Source organism: Dama dama, chromosome 3 (assembly GCF_033118175.1).
Source record: "Dama dama isolate Ldn47 chromosome 3, ASM3311817v1, whole genome shotgun sequence".
Lineage (NCBI taxonomy): Eukaryota > Metazoa > Chordata > Mammalia > Artiodactyla > Cervidae > Dama > Dama dama.
In genome coordinates this window covers 41,284,860-41,306,804 of record NC_083683.1, presented here as the reverse complement: position 1 = coordinate 41,306,804, position 21,945 = coordinate 41,284,860, and the positions used below count along the sequence as shown (strand labels likewise).

The 21,945-nt window shown below is 38.1% G+C and overlaps 2 protein-coding genes and 1 pseudogene across 5 annotated transcripts in view; 2 read left to right on the top strand and 1 right to left on the bottom strand.

Annotated features, from left to right (window-relative positions):
* FGD6 (FYVE, RhoGEF and PH domain containing 6) overlaps positions 1-5,231 on the top strand; it is a 117,441-nt gene extending 112,210 nt beyond the window's left edge. The window contains exon 21 of one of the 2 annotated variants that reach the window (XM_061125966.1): positions 933-5,231. In XM_061125966.1, the coding sequence (XP_060981949.1) occupies positions 933-969 (37 nt within the window). In that variant the 3' untranslated portion in view covers positions 970-5,231. The remainder of the gene's footprint in view (positions 1-932) is intronic. The other variant, XM_061125974.1, reaches the window with a different exon arrangement.
* Positions 5,232-6,981: 1,750 nt separating this feature from the next.
* Positions 6,982-21,945, top strand: part of NR2C1 (nuclear receptor subfamily 2 group C member 1) — a 39,210-nt gene continuing 24,246 nt past the window's right edge. For all 3 annotated transcript variants that reach the window (XM_061125954.1, XM_061125947.1, XM_061125939.1), the window contains exons 1-3: positions 6,982-7,152; positions 14,309-14,380; positions 19,132-19,362. In XM_061125954.1, the coding sequence (XP_060981937.1) occupies positions 14,327-14,380; positions 19,132-19,362 (285 nt within the window). In that variant the 5' untranslated portion in view covers positions 6,982-7,152; positions 14,309-14,326. The remainder of the gene's footprint in view (positions 7,153-14,308; positions 14,381-19,131; positions 19,363-21,945) is intronic.
* LOC133041523 (small ribosomal subunit protein eS1-like) lies at positions 16,635-18,528 on the bottom strand (annotated as a pseudogene).

Here is a 21,945-nt window from a genome sequence, read left to right as displayed (position 1 = left end):
GAACAAAAAAATTCAGTTCACCTCCCTTTCACTAGATTTTTATTTTGGCCTCACAAAATATGCATTTTTACTTTCACTAAGTGGTCCTCATGTTTTCTCACTAGGCTCTCAAAGTACAGGCAAATCTAAAAGAATGCTTTAAGTAAGGCTTGTCTTTTATTAAGGTAGTTACAACTAATGTTATCAGAATTAAACATGTTCCCCCTCAATAATAATCAGATACTATATTACAGATACTCTATAAGCCTTTTTTTTCAGTCTGTATTAGGATTTCCAACCATAGATAGCTGTTAATTGAAGGGTACTGAAGAATAATTTAAAATTATGACACGGCTATTTTTTCTTTAAAAAACAGTTATTTGGATAAAATAGTAATTGCCTACAATTCTTTAGATATTATATTTCTCATCATTTTCATTGTGTTCATGAACAAGCTGTTGAACTTTTGAATATGTATCTTTTCCTTATGTAGTTGACAAGATAGAAATCCCTTCAAGAGAGTTGAATGTAGCTGGATGAAAAGAATCAGCTTACTTGTTATTTAGAATTAATACAGGCTAATTTATAAATTTCTTTGAGTTTATTAATATCAAATGGGTTGCTATATTTTCACGTTATAGAATATTAAAATGTGTTAATTTTAAAGAAAACTTGACTTTAAAAAATCTTTTTATTTATTATGGTATAACTTATATTCCATTTGCATTTTAAATTGACCATTAAAAAAAGAGATGCATTCTTCAGGCCAAATTTTGGTCCAAGTTACCAGATAAAGGGTAGTTTCATACATACAGAATTCTCGTTTGCTATAGAAAAGATCTTAAATATACTGTTAGAGTAATTGGATCCAAGGGAATAGCTGTGGTCTATAGTATTGTCTTACCATATGTTGGATGACTTCATTTTACAAATCTAACAAATTTCTCTTACAGGTGGATAGAAGCATTTCAAGAAGGGACAATATTGTAGTTGTGTTGGTTTCATCTCGTGTGATTCCAGAAGGGTGGAATTTCATCAGAATAAATGCAGTACAAACATTTTATATAAACGAACAATGCCAAGACGAATCCAACTAAAATCTTCATCAGAGAAATTATTTTATTAGGTATAAGGTAATTTTAAAAAAATGTTTGTTTTTCATGTATGTTATTTATTAAAATTTTAATGTTTACTTAATGGTCAGAGTTATTTCTGAGACTCACACTGTATGCTAAAGTACCTTTTCTTTAGAAACCAGAAAACTTATCTTAATAACCATATTAGCTGTTTGTGACACAGTCCATCCTGCTTTCTCAGTGTGTTTTACAGTGTTACTTTGTAACATTCTCACCAGTGGTAAGTCATGGTAAATAAAAAACACACATCAAGGAGTGAATTTCTATACAGTCTTTGGATTGGAAATTATGATTAAACAGCTGATGAGAAAAATGTATGTCTTTGAATCCATACATTTAGATGAATTTTTGTATCTTTTAATGGAAAAACACATGGCCAATTTCTACCTCAGTAACTGAAACAAAATTCCAGTAAATCGTCTAAAGTATTTCTGCTGTTACGTACCTCTTGTGCCATGAGATAATGTTATATCATCAAGGAATTACAGCAAAGGGATAGAATCTGAATTTTCATTTAACTCAGTTGTGAGTAGGAAAAAGAATATTTCCATTTTCAGGGTAACACAAATAATTAACTCTATGGCCTTTACATTAAGTCTAATCTTTGGAAAAGAAAAAAAAAAACTACCATTTCAACACAAACATAAATATATTATTTCTTTAAAAAGCAAAATATGGCAAGTATTATATAATGTCCCTTGCTCTTCTAAGTGTTCTGAGCCCAAAGTAGTAGAGAGGTATTTGTATATAAAAAGAATGTTACATTTTCTATAATATTGTGATTTTTTAAATGAACTGGAATTACCATATCAAAAAGCACAGATTCTAAGCCAGTATTAGAAATTGTATAGTAATCATTTTAAAAAGATTTTTAAATACCACTTTGTGTTATGTCCTCTCTGGTAATTAAAGTATATTTTTTTATATTTTTCTTTAATCAGCTGTCAGCATACCTCATTAGGAAGGACTTATATTCCTATTTTGGTTCACATATTGTTTAACATATGAACTGCTTTATACATAAAATTGATGAGAAGTAAAATGAAATTAACACTATGATTAAAGTCATTCTTGATGTTCATAATATAAATTTATTGACTGAGCTTAAATGAAATATGAAGTATCTTCAAAGGCAAGAAATTTCTTTGAATAAAAGGCACAAGAAATTTCCCTTTTGCTGTTATATAAAGAATTTCCTAATTCAGTATTATCTCTGATTGCCAAGAGAATTACTGAGTGCCTTCTGAAACCCTTTGACTGTTTGTTGCAGCACCAGGGTCTCTACATCTAGAGTTTGACTACTGTAGTTTTCTGGCTATTGCTTGCTGTGGAATCATTTTAAACCCTCTTGCAACCTCACATATAGTCCTTACATGTTAACTTCCAAGTCTTTCCGTTAGCTGTAGGTAAACTAACATTTCTTTGCGTCTCATTAACTCTAACCAAGATCGCATCAGTAAGCCTTCCATGTTAAATCCCTGCAGTTTTAGTGTCCTTTTTCGAGACTAAGGTCATGCCTTATGAAGTGTTTCCCTTGGTTTCACAGGACCAGCATTTTGTAAAACAAGTTACTGGGGTTCCTCTCTCCTGCTCTTGAGCTTTCAGCCTTCTGACTGCAAGGTTTGGTCTAATCAGAATCTGAAAATTATCAGCCAGTGGCTATTCTATCTTCCAACAGTTGACTGAATCAGGAATCAGTTAAATATATAAGAAACAGTGCATAGACTTCTAATAATTCTAATTACATGTGAAGCGCATGTATGATTATGCTAGTGTTGGCTTAGCCCCATGGAGGGCTTTGAAAAATATAAAAGATGTGCCTTTTGAGGAATCTATCAGATTACCAGCTCCCCCCCCTCAGAAGTTTTAAATGTAGAACAGTATTACATTCCCTTTCTCCCTTATCAGTCCTTCATAACTTCACTGAAGCTGATCAGTTATTTAACCTTGCTCATTCAATGTCAAATGAGAAGCCTGATTCTATACATTTTGTTATAAAGCTGTCGATACTTTTAAAACCACTCTTGATAGCTAAAAGTTTAGGAAAAAAAAAATGTTGCATGCACTCTATAAATGAGAAGAAAGTTTAAACAGTACTTAGATCCCAGTAGTACTTAGTATATTTTCTACATTGATACATGTGCTTCTATCAAATCCTTTTCAAGTGTCTCCTTTTATTCATAAGGAGAAAGAAGAGTAGTTATAAAGCTAGGTCCAAAAGGATGCTTAAGAACCCTAGACAAGAAATGCCAGGTCAAACTGGGGGAAGGCTGGCCTTCGTATGTGTCTCTAGGCAGTGCTGCTCCTTTATCTGTGGCAGCTTTAAACATAGAGGACTCACCAGAGTCTAAGAAAATGAGAAAATTTATCTTTGGCATTTCTGAACCTCTTCCCAACTTCTTTCCCCTTGTTCCCTAATGTACCCAGTATCCTGCTATTGTCTTTTCCCAAGATACATCTCCCTTTTAATAACTAAAAGCTTGATTGTTTGAGTATGTAGTAGCATTTCTTAAAATGAGATCATCATAGCAAACTTTAATATAAAGCTGTAATGAAACAACTAAGTGAGGGCAACTTTGAAGTATAGCTTTGTTAGCCAAAGGTGTATTTTATATCTGGATGGTAGAATATATCCAGAAATAGGGAAAGCCTACTATTTAGTAATTCAGTTAAAATGTAAATGTCATCACAGCACATCTTGATTTATGTCTTCGAGTGTGCTTTCACTGTACTCGGTTTTTGAAATTTGAGATCTGTTGTAGTCAGATGTCATCATGGGGACTTCCAGAGAGGTTAATTCTATTTCTCTTACTATACTTCACACTCCTTGAAAATGTACTATTCTATTCCTGGTACATCAGTTTCTCACAAAATACCTACCTTGCATCTTTCAAGAGAAAATATTTGTTGAAGAAAGTAAGGACAGGATTCTTATCATTTTGAACTCAAAAGTCCTGGAGGGCCCACATTATAACTCAGATCTTAGACCTGCTCTTCCCACCATCCTGCAAGGCCATATTAGCAAGTACCTGTTAGACATCTACATCTTAAGCATTTTAAGCTTTGCATGTCTAAAATGCAATTTCTTTTCATTCAGATCTGTATATTTTCTTCTACAATGGAGAAACACCATTCTTGGCTCCAGAATCTGCCTCCAAGTCTCAACAAGACCCTCTACAACTGCCCTCATGTCTTTTTCCATCTTCTTTGTCCTTCTATTATTGCATCCACCCTAGATCAAGTCCTTGTTACCTCTTCCCAGTGATGGGCATAACTTTTCTTCTAATTCCAATGCCTTTGTGTGGTCCCATTTAAACACTGCCAGACCCATCTTGTTAAGCATAGTTACTAATCTAGTTTCATTCCTGCTCTTTACAACCTTCACTGGCTTCTGAGTGGTTTGGCATGAACACTTTTGCTCAGGTATCATATGTGGCAGCTAACCCCGACCCTACCTTCCTCTGTTCACATCATTTTCTTTTCTCATCCTCCCCCCACCCCATTTTTCTGCCTATTTACCTAAGACTTCTCTATAACAGTTGATCCTAGCCTCTCCCCATTCCTGCAGATTAGATCTAGTCTCTCCTTCCTCTATGCTCCTGTAGCCTTTGGCTCCTAAACAGGCTTTCTTATGGTGCTTATCACATTCTAGCCTTGAGAACAGTAACTGTATCTTGTTCCTTTGAGATTCCTCCTCAGTACCTGGCAGAGTGCCTTGCATTCACTGGACATTGTTGTGAATTAAATTAATTCAAATGATCTCTCACTCTTTTTTGAATGCCTCTAAAACACAAATATTCTGGAGCCTATGCCATTTTTAATGTTATTTTCTAATGGAAATTTTCTAGTTGGATTTTTTTGTTAAGATAAAAGTAGTAGTAAATTTTCAAAAAGTCTCAATATCAAATTCCCCCCTGTTTTTGAGGGGGTGGTTAGGATGAATGGTGGCAACTTTCTTTTATATGAGTTCATCATAGCATGTTAAGAACCAATCTTGAAATACTATTTTTTCGAATGACATAGATTTATAGAAACACTTTTTACTTTAAAAATAATGTTTGTATCTTATTGTCCATATAGAGATATAGATCCTTTATAAATAAAATATTAGTGTAAATAATGTTATGTACTATATTTATACAAAATAAATGTACTAAATCTACTTTCAGTATGATGATGTCTTTTAAATCATATTTTATAGTCATGCAATTAGAGATGAACCACACTGATCTGTTTTCCTGAATCACAATTAGGGGAAGCTCTTTTTTACCAACAAAACATATTCCCCATTTGGATGGTTTCTACATCCAAATATTATTGTGACCTAAGCAGATTAATTGGCTGAAAAGGGGATGACCCCAAGCATCACTATGGGTGTGCATATTAGGCACTGAGAATAGAGAAAAGGTCTCAGATTACCTTTTTCCATTGGACCTATATGTAATATACTCTCTTAGCTTTCATCTTTGGGACAGACTTAAAGATTTGATCCCAGTCTGGGTGGATGGAGTAGCTGCTGTTCAGTTGCTAAGTCGTGTCCTCTCTCTGGGACTGGATGGACTACAGCACGCTGGACTCCAGTCCTTTGCTATCTCCCTGAGTTTGCTCAAATTCATGTCCATTGAGTTCATAATGCCATCCAACCTCTGCTGGCCTTTCTCTGTTTGCCTTTAGTCTTTCCCAGCATCAGGGTCTTTTCCAAAGAATCAGCTCTTCGCATTAAGTGGTCAAAGTACTGCAGTTTCAGCTTCAGCGTCAGTCCCTCCAATGAACATTTCAGGGTTGATTTCCTTTAGGACTTGACTTCACTGGACGGATGGAGGAGGGCTGCTTTAAAACCACCAATTACACAACAAATGATCCTAAAAGGAAGAGAGCGACTTCTAGAGAATGAGACATAAAGAGTGTTTTCACTTGTTAGGGGTTGTTGCATGCCCCTTTTCTTTGCCCAGCTGCCTAGTTCCAGGGAGAAATGACAGAGAAGATGTTCTTCTTATCAGTGCCCCTTGTTTTTCCTGACTTGGGTTTCTGGCCTGAATCCGCAACTGCTTTTCTAGGGCTAATCAAAACTAAGACATTAAAAAATAAATAAGATATTTTGAGGACCCCTTCTCTTCAAGACCAAACCACACAGCACTTTTGCAAACATGGCGGCTCTTGCGACCACACCTTGGTGCTTCAGGGGCCACTATCAGAATGTGATGTTCTGTCAACACCTTATTTCGCAAATCTGTATTGTCCATTAGGCATTGTCCCATAAGCTTGGAAATACACCAGGGAACAAAACAGACTAAAGCCAGTCTTCTGGAAGTTTTCATTCTACGTGATTCTACTGTAGCTCCATTCAGCCATTATGCTATTTACTCACAAAAGTTGATAAGTAAAACTTAGCCTTACTCAACAGGGCTATGCTCCAGCTTATTTAAGGGAATTTGAAATATTTTATTGGGATCTACCCAGTTTTGCTAAGTGTTTAGTCTAAGGCAAGAGCCTGTAACAAAGCCCAGTTTCCCACAAATTAGAGACGGAACTGTCTAAAACTGATTAGGTCATCTATCTTGGCTCCTATCTAAACAGTCTCAAAACTTCCTTTAAGGACCGCCTTCTGCAAACAGGATGCTAGGCGTACGCGGCTTCTCCAAGTCCCAGATAGGGAAGCGCAGCTCTGCCGGGGCAGTCTCCCTCCTAGGCGATAGGGGGCGGTCGACTTCCAGAGGCTGGGTTCTCTCAACCCTCCACTCGGGGAACGTCACGACCGCCTCTCGCCGCCTCGCCACTACACTGGTGCGCAGGCGCGGACGGGAGCGCGCACCGAGTCGCCGAGGGAGGGGTCACGAACTCTGACCCCTCCCCCCCCTCCCCCCCCGCGAATACACAAACCCAGAAAGCTCCGTCTCCACTTTTTTAACCCTCCCCGCTTCAGCTTTTTCCAGTCTGTTTGCCTGGAGGCCCCCCAACCCATCCCGTCCCAGCAGCCGCCGCACGGGACTGCCCGCTTTACGCCCAGCGTAGGACGCCGCTCGGTAGAGAAGCGCCGGTAAGGAGGGACGGGTGAGGAGAAAGGCGGCCGCACCGGCGCCCGGGAGGAAGGCGGGGGCCCTGGGAAGGGCCCTTCCTCCCAACTGCCAACGGGCGCGCCCCCAGTCCCCCCAACAGCCTGCGGCTTCGGCCGGCAGAACCCGCACTTCGGCTTCCGCGGCGCGCTACTCGGGGCGGGCCAGAGCAGCGGGGCCGAGTGCGCGGGGCTCCGAGAAAGGCCGAGGCCGGAGCCGGGAGCGGGGTCCGGAGCCCGGAGCGGGGCCGTGGCGGCGGGCGCGAGAGGGAGTCGGCGAGCGGCTCTGCGCGCACGGCAGCTTCTCCCGCGGCACCTCTGACCTTTCACCTACAGGGAAAGCTTCCGTCTTGGCTAGGGCGCCGCTTCCCCAGCCTCCGGGAGCCGCGCGCTGCCGCCGGCCCCCGGGGTCGCAGTGGGCTCTAGTTCCTGCGGGACGGCCTGGCGGCGAGCCGAGGCCCGGATCCCTTTCACCACGAGCCTCTGACTTGTTCTGTGCTTGTACTGGACCGACGGAATGACGCTCTCTGCTTTCACAACCGATGGCGCGGGAGCGGCCGCTGCCTTTGGATCTCTGTCTTTAGAGAAAGAAAAGGCAACGGCCGAATGTCCTCACTACAGTGCACGTTCAAGCTTCCTGCATCTCTTTTGTTAAGAAAGTCTGCTTCCAGCTCTTGGAGATACCGTTTTATGAATGGCAAATGTTGCCAGGTTGTTTTGTAACCTTCGCTATATAGGTCAACTGTTAAAAAAAATTGCTGGAAAGGAAAAACAAAAAGGCTTGAAATTAAGGCCTTTAGGGTTTTTGTGCCTCGGAACTTAATAAATGGACCTTCGACTTTGAGGGTTTTAGAACAGTGCCTGCTGTGTGGTTGGTTTTAGATTTTAATTGTATGTCAGTTTGGTAGATACACAATAAAGAAGCTATTTCTGCTTATTTTTAAAATGGATCGCAGAAAATGTAATTTCATCATTCTTTGTAGGAGCATTTCAGCTTTTTTAAAGGACATCAAAGGCAGAAAACATTCCCGAAATATCTACTCTTTGTGTGTGTGCTAAACAATATAATTCCTACTATTGTTGGAAAGAAGAAAGAAATCGCATATAAGAAAGGATAATAGTTTATATAGTCATGTACCTTTTTTGAGTCATTGAACCCTCTGCAACCTTTTTAAATCTTTTGTGAAAGCCAAAGACTGTCTCTAGAAAAATGCACCCTTGTGTAAAATTTTGTTTACAATATTATAAGTAAACAGAAGTTTCACAACTGAATTTTAAAGGTGGGAGAATTTAAATGAGGGAGAAGCTTGGAATTGTATATTGGGGAATAAAGATCATTCCAGTTTGTCCTGAACGAGTCCCCTCTGGGACTGGTAGAAGATAAAATAGGAAGATGGGGAAGTCAAACTATAAAGGAATGCTCCTTTGTGTCTTCAGTGGCAGGCATGTTATAAGGACTTAGTAAATACTGAAAAAAATACCAGGAAAAGGACTGAAACTTTATTCTTTGACCATTAAAGAGGCACTGATACTTATGAAACAGGAGAATAAGGATATGTTTCGGTTCTGTAAGCATCCCGAGATTTTGCTGTTGGTCAGAAGTGCTGACCCGTAGATGATTCTTGCCTTCTAGGGGTTTTTCATATACACAAAGTTGAATATATTAAATATTTGCCCAGGAAAGTTACTTCTGGCAGTAGCTGAAATTATACTCGAAGGATTCTTAACCTGAAGACCTTGGGCTGGCCGTAGGAGAGTTTATGAACCCCTTGAAATTCAGCATATATCATCAGTTGTAGAGTGACTGAATGTGAACCTGTTTTCTCGTGAGGGAAACCTTACCTTCCATCAGATTTTCTTTTATTTTTTATTTTTGGTTGCACTGGGACTTCGTTGCTGCGCCTTGCTTTCTCTAACTGCAGTGCCCAGGCTTCTCACTGAAGTGGCTTCTCGTTGCAGAGCGTGGGCTGTAGTTGTGCGAGCTTCAGTGGTTGCAGCACACGAACTCAATAGTTGTAGTTAATGGACTGACTTCATGACATATGGAATCTTCCCAGACCAGGGATCAAATCCATGTTCCCTGCATTGGCAGGGAACAATTCTATCCACTGTACCACCAGGGAAGTCCCAAATTTTCAAATCTATGTTTGACCCACCCTCCCAGAAAAAAAGAAAAGAATAATTGTTTTACATCTTATTTTCAAGCATTTTTTGACTGCTACACAGAAAAATATATTTTCCATCATGACTCAGCACACAGATTAAATTGAAATAAGTCCTTACCCTCACTATACTTGATGCAGGATTTTCTATTCTAATCTTTTTTAAAGAAGGAAATTCTGACCTACTATATATTTCCCCATCCACAAGTGGCTCAACAGGGAGTTTGCAAAATACTACTTTGTAACAAGAGCCTACAGTTGGCTGATGGGAGTAGGGCTGGTGGGGAAAGAAAATGAACCCTTTATGATGTACTCAAAGAGCACAGACTTAAAATTTTGAACCTGAATGGAAGGAGGATGACACCACTGTTGTTGTTCAGTCAATAGATCATTTCTGACTCTTTGCAACCCCAAGGACTGCAGCATGCCAGGCTTCCCTGTCCTTCACTATATCCTGGTGTTTGCTTAGATTTATGTCCATTGATTCAGTGATGCTATCTAACCATCTCATCCTTTGCCACCCTCTTCTTTTGCCTTCAGTCTTTTCCAGCATCAGGGTATTTTCCAGTGAGTCAGCTCTTTGCATCAGGTGGCCAAAGTGTTGCAGCCTCAGCATCAGTCTTTCCAGTGACTATTCAGGTTTGATGTCCTTTAGGATTAACTAATTTGATCTCCTTGCTCTCCAAGGGACTCTCAAGAGTCTTCTCCAGCACCACATTTGGAAAGCATCAATTCTTTGGTGCTTAGCTTTCTTTTGGTCCAATTATCACATCCGTCCATGACTACTGGAAAAACGATAGCTTTCATGGATCACAGCCTTTTCATGACGAAAGGTCTTGCATAACTCAGTAAAGCTATGAGGAGTGCCGTGAAGGACCACCCAAGATGAATGGGACATAGTGGAGAGTTCTGACAAAATATGGTCCACTGGAGGAGGGAATGACAAACCACTCCAGTATTCTTGCCGTGGGAACCCCATGAACAGATTCAAATGGCACCACTGAGGGTATATTTTTTTCCTGTGGGGAAGATACATAGAAGTGAGACTGAGGTAAAGGTGAAAAAAGAAGAATCAGAGCCAAAAATGTAGGACTGTTATGTCTTCTGTATGTTAATTAGCTCTAGAGTAGTAAAGGCAGCATCCTCCTGTTTTTTTGCTTTGTCCCTCAGGTTGGTAAAAACACTTATCCTTCAATGCCTATCTCAAATGTCTCTTCTGTAAGATTTTCCCAGACCCTCCCTCTCCAGTGTGATGGTTCTCCTGACCTGTTGCTCATTTATTGAGCATTTTGTTTATTCAGCTAACTTTAAGGGAATACATTTTACCTGTAAGAGACCATTGTACACTTGTGTGTGTGTGTGTGTGTGTGTGTGTGTGTGTGTGTGTATAGATGTTTGATATATTGGCAAATAGATGGGTGAAAAGTGGAAACAGTGTCAAATTTTATTTTCTCGTGTTCCAAAATCACTGTGGATGGTGACTGCACCCACGAAATTAAAAGACGCTTGCTCCTTGGAAGAAAAGCCATGGCAAACCTAGACAGCATATTAAAAAGCAGAGATACCACTTTGCCGACAGAGGTCCATTTGGTCAAAGCTGTAGTTTTTCCAGTAGTCATTGGTACAAATGTGAGAGTTGGACCACAAAGAAATCTGAGTGCCAAAGAATTGATAGTTTTGAATTGTGGTGCTGGAGAAGACTCTTGAGAGTCCCTTGGACAGCAAGGTGATCAAACCAGTCGATCCTAAAGGAAATCAACCCTGAATGTTCTCTGGCAGGATGGAAGCTAAAGCTCCAATACTTCGGCCCCATGATGCAAGAGCCAACTCATTGGGAACGACCCTGGTACTGGGAAAGACTGAGGGCAGGAGGAGAAGGAGGTGACAGAGGATGAGATGGTTAGATGGCATCACTGACTCAATGGACATGAGTTTGACCAAACTCCAGGATATAGTGAAGGACAGGGAAGCCTGGCATGCTGCAGTCCATGGGGTTGCAAGGAGTTGAACATGACTGAGCAACTGAACAACAACATACGTTGACAAAGATATTTTCACAAACTCAATTTTTACAAGAATATTTTGAGATAGGTTTTACTGAATCCGTTTCATTTATAAGCAAACAGCCTTAAGTGACTGACATGTAGTTAAACATTTAGTAAATAGTAAAAATGGGGTTGAAAGTCTGATTTGACTTGACTCTAGGGCACTCTACTACCTTTATAAACCCCCTCCTATATTTTTCTGTTTTTCTCTTTATCACTACTTCCTAGTTTACTTCGTAGCATTTAGTACATGGTAATTTTAAAAATCTGTTTACTCATTAAAATATAAGCTCCATGCGGCAGAGATTGTCTTATTCTCTGTGAAGTCCAGTAGTCACACAGTGCCTGATGAGTATCTTTCAGTAAATATTGATGCTTTCCGAGTTCAAATACAAATACCAGGCAGTGTTAAACACTACAGGTTCACTGGAAAAAATTAGTCCATTGAAAAACTACGAGTTCTTTTCCTTTAGAAGTCTTTTATCATCTACACAGATAAAACCAGGTGCTTTAGAAGATAAATAGGCACAAAATACAGTGGATTACAAATGAAGGAATGTTTACTTTTCTAATTACCCATTAGTAGATACCCATTCAAAAAGCAGAAAATATGTGGTCTGTAAATCTCCACTTAGAGAAGTCATCATTCATATTTGAGAATGTTTGTATATTTTATTTATTGTCTGTTCTCCCACTATACAGTCCATGGAATTTTCCAGGCCAGAATACTGGAATAGGTAGCCTTTCCCTTCTCCAGGGGACCTTCCCATCCCTGGTCACACCCAGGTCTCCCACATTGCAGGCAGGTTCTTTACCAGCTAAGCCACAAGGGAAGCCAAAGAATATTGGAGTGAGTATAGCCTATCCCTTCTCCAGAGGATCTTCCCGACCCAGGAATCAAACCGAGGTCTTCTGCATTACAGGCAAATTCTTTACCAACTGAGCTGTCAGGAAAGCCCTTGTTTTAATACTCCCTGACATTTAGAAAGATATATCCCTAACATTTGGAAAACTGCCTGGCTCCTAGTAAGCACTCAACAATTATTGTTGAATGGAAGAATATTGAATGAATTATTGGATCTATGAGCAGGAAAAGTTTTAAGGCTTTGATAAACATGGGCAAATTTCTGGGAAGGTTTCAATTTAGACTTACATCAACAATATGTAAAGAATGCTTATTTTTCCTCAGTTTTTTTGAGTTAAATTTAGTCTTGGAAAACAAACACATGTTGACCTAGTGATTCCATGACAGTTGTGGTAGAAGCCATTAGCAGAGACATGGCAATATGAAGCAACATGGTAATAAATTCAAGGAATTACAAGTAATGCATATGGCTAAAATGTAAGGTTTAACCATTGGCACTTCATGTCCTATAGTTAAAGGGAAGGCTTTGAAGAATATTAAGAGCTAAAATAATGTTAAATATATACGTTAGAGCAGTCTGGCACCACAGTATTAAAGTATTAATAGCAAGTGGGTGAATGTTACTGGACCTTGAGGTCAAGAAACTGGGAGAATGGTAGGAACGGGACAACAGTCCGTCAGTCTTCAATGAGTAATGCAATTGAAAGAGAAATGAATGAATGACATTAAAAACTGGTATAACTCGCTTAAGTGAGTCTCAAAGGAAGAGTTTTTCATGTAGGAAAAGTAAGCGGCCTTGTTCAAAAGACTACATTCACAGTGTCCTTGAGATCTATGTACAGCACATGGTAGGAATAGAGATGCAGTTACCCACAAGAGATCTGTACAGGACTGTCTTTTGTCTGGTGGCATGAACCCGCATGAATTGCATGGGAGGCAACAAAGATTTCTGAGAATTCATGCCAGCAGAAATGCTGCCAGGTTGGACTGAAGGGGACATAAATGGGATGAAATGAGTGAAGGCTGTTGGAATTCTGGAACCCTGGAATACCGGGTGGGTCAACAGCGCTGTTCTATTTTGAACATATGTTACCTTTCCAAAAAAAGGAAGAATGACACACCTTCTCACCCACCCCCCGCCAAAACAGAGCAGAGTTTGAGAGGATTGCCAATTCCATTAGGGACCCAGAGCACACAGGCTTTGGCAGTAACCATCTCCTTGGTTGGTTTCCAGAGAGGTTGAGGGCACTTAACTGGCACTACTTTTCAAGTGGGAGATAGTTGAGTAATCTAAATACTGTATATTGCTTTTAGAACAAGTAATTGAAACATTTAAGGTTTTAAAAGAGATTGAAAGACAAGTAATTTGGTGATTAATATTAATTTGGTGATTAATATTATAATTGTAGAATTGTGAATTTATGATGGTATAAAGTCAAATGATTTTTGTATTCTTGACTACCTGATGTAGAGAAAAAGCAAATGTCAAAAGTCTATCTGTTAATCTTACTGACTCTCAAATCTATTTGAAGACAGTTTTATGTTAAAATTCAAACTAAACTTAACACTTAAGAACAATGAAGAACAATGACAAAATTCTGGAGAAATCTTCTAGTCTTCTGAATGAATATAATTATTTTGTCAGCTTTTACAGTATACTGATTAAAAAGTATGTTAAATGGCTACAGTGATGTATTTGTTTATAGACTGGGTTGACCTTCTTTAATTAATAAACCATTCCTGATCTATATCAAAAGTCTATGATTTAGACTTCGGTAACTTTGAAAAGTGAAATTGTTTGGTATTGAATTAAGTTATTTTGATAGACATTTTCAAAACTTGTAAAAGCGGAGAGAATAGTTTTATGAACTCTTGTATAAACTTCAGCAGTCTTTGATAATTGTCAACACATGGCCAGTCTTAAGTTGTTTATTCCTTCCCACCCCTACCCACACAATCAGATTATTTTGAAGCAAATCCTAACTATCATGTAATTTCATTTGTAAATTCTTCAGTTAATATGTTTTGTGGGTATAATTGTGAAAAAGCATCTTTTTTATTTTTGGCAGGACACTGGCAATCAAATCATGGCATCCATAGAAGAAATTGCACATCAAATTATTGAACAACAAATGGGAGAGGTATGTCTAATTTACTGTTCATTAACTGCTTAACCAAACTGATTTATACAAATAAGTTTGCTAGGTTTTGGTGACACAGAGATAAAAGATACCCTAGATTGCTGAAATCAAGATTGCCTGGAGAAATATCAATAATATGCAGATGACAGCACCCTTATGGCAGAAAGCGAAGAAGAACTAAAGAACCTCTTGATGAAAGTGAAAGAGGAGTGTGAAAAAGTTGGCTTAAATCTCAACATTCAGAAAACTAAGATCATGGCATCTGGTCCCATCACTTCATGACAAATAGATGGGGAAACAGTGGAAACTGGCTGACTTTATTTTTCTGGGCTCCAAAATCACTGCAGATGGTGACTGCAGCCATGAAATTAAAAGACGCTTACTCCTTGGAAGGAAAGTTATGACCAACCTAGACAACATATTAAAAAACAGAGACATTACTTTGTCAACAAATGTCTGTCTAGTCAAGGCTATGATTTTTCGAGTAGTCATGTATGGATGTGAGAGTTGGACTGTAATGAAAGCTGAGTGCTGAAGAATTGATGCTTTTGAACTGTGGTGTTGGAGGAGACTCTTGAGAGTCCCTTGGACTGCAAGGATATCCAACCAGTCCATCCTAAAGGAGATCAGTCCTGAGTGTTCTTTGGAAGGACTGATGTTGAAGCTGAAACTCCAATCCTTTGGCCACCTGATGCGAAGAACTGACTCATTTGAAAAGACCCTGATGCTGGGAAAGATTGAAGGCAGGAGGAGAAGGGGACGACAGAGGATGAAATGGTTGGATGGCATCACCGACTCAGTGGACATGAGATTGGGTAAACTCCGGGAGTAGGTGATGGACAGGGAGGCCTGGCATGCTGTGGTTCATGGGGTTGCAAAGAGTCAGACACAACTGAGCAACTGAACTGAACTGACTTTCAGTTCACTCTGATCTAGTGAGAGATGGTTGAATAATTGGACAATAAAAATAGAATATGTTCAGTGCTATGATAGGTAATTTTGTAGAGTGTAATCGGGAATTGGGAACATGGAAGAAAAACAGCTAATGAAGAGTTGTGGGGTGTGAGGATCTAGTCAGAGACTGTTTCTGAAGGGTGCGAAATCTGAGGTTTAGTGGACCATTAGAAAGAGATCTATATCATATAAACAGTTGTGTTCTAGTAAGAAGTTCCACAGTCCAGAGGTTTTCAAAATCTCGTCTAGGGACTCTTTCAGAGAGTCAGCAAGGTCCAAACCATTCTCATAATAATACTAAAATGCTGTTTGTCTTTTCACTGTCATTCTCTTACAAACATATGGTGTAATTTTCCAGTAGACTACCTGTTACATGATAGGTTAAAATATGTCAAAATTTAAAAAGTGTACATAACTCATTGAACCAGTGTTTTCGAAATGACCAGTGAATAATGTAACAAAACTGCTCATAAGTGAAGGATTCACATTGCAGGATAGACCAATAGATTTTAATATATTGGTTGGCTAAGAAGTTAGTTCGAGTTTCTTGTAACATCTTACAGAAAAACCCAAATGAACTTTTTGACCAACCCAGTAGTTACTGATTCCACATTGCAGCTAACCTCTAAAAAGCTATCACTTTTCAAGTTTTGATGTCATACCAAAGAACAGTTTACACAATTTGAAGAAGCAATTAAGATAGTCTTCCCCCTGTTACCCAAAACATATAAGGCTGGATTTTCTTGCTTTGTTTTAACCAAAACAGCCTTTGCAGCAGATTGAATGCACAGGCAGGTATGAGTATCCAGCATCTGTTAAGCCAGACATTGAATCTCCTTGCAAAAATGTAAATCAGTGCCCCTGTCCTCCACTAAATTTTTTTTTGTTTTGGAAAATATACTTATTTTTCATTAAATATTATGTTAATATTTAATGGGTTATTTTTTAATGAATTTATAAATATTTTAAATTTTTTCTATTTGAATTTCAGTATGGTAAATATCAATAGATATAACCTATGTAAATAAAAGCTGCTTGGGCTCTCAGTGATTTTTATTTATTTATTTTGGCATGTAAAGAAATCCTAAGACCTGAGAACTGTTTCCATAATCTATTTACTCTTCTTTATTGAAGGCCACTTGGATCACTTCAGTTTCTAATTATACTTATTGTGCTGCAGTAAACATACTTTTACCCATCTAAGCAAAGTGTTTCCAGGCAATAACAGTTGGACCCTGCATGTATCTGATGCTCTTGTCTCTAAGAAAGAAGTGTGAGCTATTAGATTTTTATTCAGTTTACAATGAATATTTCTGATAGGAATATTCTAAAATAAAATGTATAACAGCATAAACTTTACATGGTAAAATTACAGATGAACTGATTGAAAACCTCTTATAGGTATCATTGAAAATTGCAGAAATTGTTAGTAGGGAGGATGGAGACTAGACTTGGTGGAAATAACCTATGCAGAACAAAACTGACAACAGTTAAAACTGCAGCCAGGAAAATAGGGCATGGTAGAAATAATGGTCAACAAAGGAAACTCAAGTTGGTAGCAGCCATCATCAATACAGTGTGCTCTAGACAAAAACTAACTAGTGATTCAGAACTGTGCGGTAAATTTTGTGCAGAAAATAGTCTTTTTTTTTCTACCACAAGTAAGATCTTTTATTTGTCATCTTTAAAAGTGTGCATTTTAAACAGATTTTTGGACTGGTGGCTCGTATTCACCGATTCATTTAACTTTAGCACCTGTCTCATCCCCAGTAGCTTTTCCAGAACTACTACCTTCAACCATGTAGCTCCATGAGTTTTCCCAATTCAGACTTGGGCTTCTTTAGCATTTTTTGCTTTTCTAATGAAGACATCTTGGAATGGATAAATAGATTGGCAAGTCTTTTCCAGTACTATCTAGAATCAATTTATTGACCGCCTCTTTCAAGTCATTCATCTGCACCTTTCAGGTCATTATTTTTATCATCTTCTTGGGGATCTGCCGTACCTGCTAGTGCTGAGCATAAAAGGTCTTCCAAATCTGATGGTTGCGTTTTTTAGTTACCCACACAGAACAGATGAAGCAAGTAACCATCGGTAGTCTTGACATCAACATGAGCTTCAATTATGGTCTGCCACTTTTTGACCATGGAATATATTACGGATAAGATCCATGCCATGGAAATTAGTCAGGCAGTTTTTGCCTTGAACATTCTCAATAATTAGCTTGAATTTTCTAAATGCTACTTCAGCATTCTGCAGATTAGTGAGACTCATTTCAAAAACACAATCTTTGAGGCCATCATATGTGATTTTGGTTCCTTGAGTTCTTGTGACCAAATTTTTCCCAGTATTCCTTATATTGAACGTAACTGATGCTTTCATATCATACCAATCTTTTTTAGAAACTGGGTCAACCACTTTCTTCTTGGCTCTCTTTTTGCCTCCTTTCATAAGGCGCTTGTTCTTGATGACCGCCATGGGGCTGCGTAGAGAGCCAGAAAAAGTAGAAAATAGTCTTGATGAAAATAATTTCAGAGAAATAGAAAAAACTTGGGAACAAATCAGCTTTGCCATTTAAAAATTGAATTCAGGGAATTTAATTGGCTTATTGAGTTTTTTCCCATAAAATATTTGCTCAGCTACAACAAAAACCCTCAATGCTAGGCTGTTCTTTTTATTCATGAACTTTTTCTTCCCCAGACTACTCTATCTCAGTAAATGACAGTTCTGTCCTAATTGGTCAGGCCATCCTTGACCATCATATTCCATATCCAGTCCATCAGCATATCTCATTACCTCTCCCTTTATAAAATATCCCCAATTATTTTTCACCCCTAGCGTGGCTACTACCCTGATCTTGGCCTATGTCTCTGCCTATATACAATACCCTAGTGCTGCCATTGTTTGTGCACTAGCATCCTTTCTGGTCTCCCTCAATTCTGTTCTTAAACATTCATAGTCTGATCTTTACACTAAATCTAAAAAGATGCTGTTTACAAAAGATCCTGCCACGTCACTGCTCTGTAAACCCTTCAGTGGATCCCCATGTCATCCAGTAGGAAATCAGATGTTGTATGGCCTACAAAACCCTTTTTGTTTCTCCCACCTCCTACCATAAATCTCTCTTCCATCCAGTTTCACTCACACAGCTCTCTCGCTGTGCCTTTTGCCTAAGCTATATCCAACACACTCTTCCTGTCCCACAGGCTGCTTCCTCTACTAGGGATGCATGTCCCCTGGCTAGTCCTAAGCCTTGGTCTGTTCCTTCACTCAGGTCTGTGCTGAAATGTTATCTCCTCATCACTCTCATTCATTCCATCAATAACCCCCAGCTTACCCTGCTTTATTTTACTTTATAATACTTAATACTGCCTGACAATATTATTTGCTTACTTGTTTTTTATGTGCCTTTCCTCACTAAGGTAAAAGCTTTATGAGAATAAAAATTTATCCAGGGACCCAGAACAAACAGCAATTGGCAAATAGAATACACCCAGTATATGTTTATGTATATGGAAGGTAGAAAGGAGGGGAAGGGAAAGAATCAAAATAGTGAAGTCCAAGTGTTCTTACTATTGTAACTTTATTTACACATTTGTTTATTTCTGTAGAGTAGGATGTCATGGAAGTAGGATTGCTAGATTAAATGGTATGTGTGTTATGTGTATTACATTGAATCTATATATGTAATGGTATGCTTTTCTAGTCTAGCTTTGTCTGAAGATATGAGAAAAATTGTCCTTAGAGAAGAAAAAAAGATTAAGTTGACTTAATTACTAATGACATGATTATATTAGATTGTTACAGAGCAGCCTACTGGCCAGAAAATCCAGATTGTGACAGCACTTGATCATAATACCCAAGGCAAACAGTTCATTCTGACAAATCACGATGGCTCTACTCCAAGCAAAGTCATTCTGGCCAGGCAAGACTCTACTCCAGGAAAAGTTTTCTTCACAACCCCAGATGCAGCAGGTGTCAACCAGTTATTTTTTACAACTCCTGATTTGTCTACACAACAGCTCCAGGTAAATTCATAGAGTTTCTTTTTAATCTTATCCTTGAAAAAAAGAAAGAGCATATCATAAAAGAAGTCCTGACATTAAGACTTTTTATCCTGCATGTTCAGTAGGAAAAGATTTTGTATAAAATTATGTGCTACCTTCTCCTATGGGCCACTATACTGTTCCTCACACATCTTCACAGCGTATATTTTGGTGGGTTTTTAGTGGCATATAATAAGATCTACTCTGGCTAGTTGGGGCAGGAAGGAATTTAACAAAGAATGTAGAGAGCTCAAATTACTGTTAGAAAGGCTAAAAGAACACTTGTAGGTCAGGTTTCCAAGAATAAATATGGGAGCCTGCTTCAGAACTTGCTTCTAGGTGACCTTCTGCTTTTGCAGTTAGGAAGCTTCCAAATCAGGAGCATCTACAGAATTCTGTAACTGCAGTTTCCAAGACCAAGATGCCTCTGCTGTGAACAAGCAGCTGCCAAATCAAGAAGTCCATATTTCAGCTAGCAGCTTTGTGACTTTTGCTTCCCTTTTGTCATATACATCTTCACTAATGTAGTAAGCAGTCTATCCTATGGTCTGCTTTAACACTGGAACTCAATCAGTAGTGTAAATTAACTTTACATTGTTTTTAATTTTTGCTAGTTGTACATTATTCTTCAAAGAGCCAGTGTAGGCTTTTATACAATTATGTAGCTGCTGTTTTTACCACTGGTTGCTATGATTGAGTATAAATACAATGAACCCTTAAGTTGGCCTCCAGAGGCTTTGGTGAGGGTGCTCACTTAAAAATGGATTCCACATTTTGTGATGAAGAGCTAATCAAGAAAAAATTCCTTTTAGAATTGAAAAGCTCCAAATTCATAAGATAGAAAATTATGCCTATATATTCTCATAGATTCTATTATTCTTCCAATTATATAATTTTATATTTTAAAAACAGCTAATATAGAAAATGGATAAAATACATAAAGTTATTAGAAAGAAGTCACTAAAAAAAGTATGACATTATCCATACCCTAATTTCTTTATTTTTTTAATAAACAACCTTGATTTTTTTTTAAGAAAAGTTTTGTATTTACAGAAATATTAAGCATTTAGTATGGAGAGTTCACATATAATCACCCAACACAAATTACTCATATTGTTAACATTCTACATTAGTGTGATATATTTATTATAAATAATGAACTGATAGTATTTATATATTAGCTAAAATCCATAGCTTTCCCTAATTTTTACCTAATGTCTGTCTGCTCCAGGATACCAAATTATAGTACATTTGTCATGTTTCCTTTGACTCCTCATATCTGTGACAATTTCTCAGACTTCTCTTATATTTGGTGACTTTGATAGTTTTAAGTTATACTGGTCAGGTATATTATAAATTGTGTTATTGTGGGACTTGGTCTGATGTTTTTTTCTTGGTTAGACTGGGGTTGTGGGTTTAGGGGAGTAGTTAGCAGATGTTAAGTGCCATTTTCATCACATCATTCCAAGGGTACTTCCTATCATCATATTTATGACTGGTGACATCAGTTGGCTGAAAAGGTGTGTATCAGATTTCTTTACTCTAAAGTTAATCTTTTTCAAAAGTTTTCTTTATTTAAAAAATAAAAATAATATCCGTATTTTGCATCTCTAAGAGCAATGAAAGGGAAACCGGTATAGGATGGAATTCCCCTGGGCCAAGATTTGATTTCTGTTCTAGTGACCTAAGATGGGATATGGGCAAGCCTCAGTGTCTCTTCCACCCTTAGGAAATAAACAAAAGATTAGCACCGTTTGCAGTAGATATGCTATTTAAAAAAAGATAGATGCTTGTCATAGATGTTTTCAAAGGATATCTAATACCAGAAATTGATTTTTTAAGTTTTCGTTGAAGACTGATTTTTATGGTGATATTAGAAGAAATTATGCTACTATAACATAGTAAGGGACAGCTGTTTTATTTTTTAAAAATTTTTTTGGCCTTGCTGCATGGCATGCAGGATCTTAGTTAATCAGCCAGGGGTCAAACCCAGACCCTCAGCAGTGAAAGCACAGAGTCCTAACCACCGGACCACCAAGGAATTCCGGGGACAGCTTTTTTAGTGACTGTTTAAAGTTTTTAAAATCAGAATTGTTCCTGAAGGCATTCACACCCTAAGAGAAGGAAAAGAGTCAAAGTAGAGGATTATCTTGTGAGCTTTTTTAAAGCAGGGCTAGGTTTTTACCATTTTGAAGCTTGAATTTAATTTCTTCACATTTCAAAAGATTGAAAGAAAATGACAGATTGAAGGATAAACCTAAAAGAAGAAACTAGTATTTCTTTATATTATATTAGCTGTACCTAGTGATGAGCTCTTAATATAGTTTAAAGAGATTTAGTAATTTGCCCAAGGCCACCCCATCTAGTCCCTACTAATCTGCTGTCATTAACAGACTCCAGAGTCCAGTGTTCTCAACCTCTGCACCTAATCCTTAGACACCCAATCCTTAGACAGCTAGCTGAATGAAAAATTTATACCTTTGTACATCAGTCATGTTCCATAGTTATAAGTAAATGCTTCAACAGATTTTTTTTTCTTCATAACCTTTTTCTATTTAAAATAAT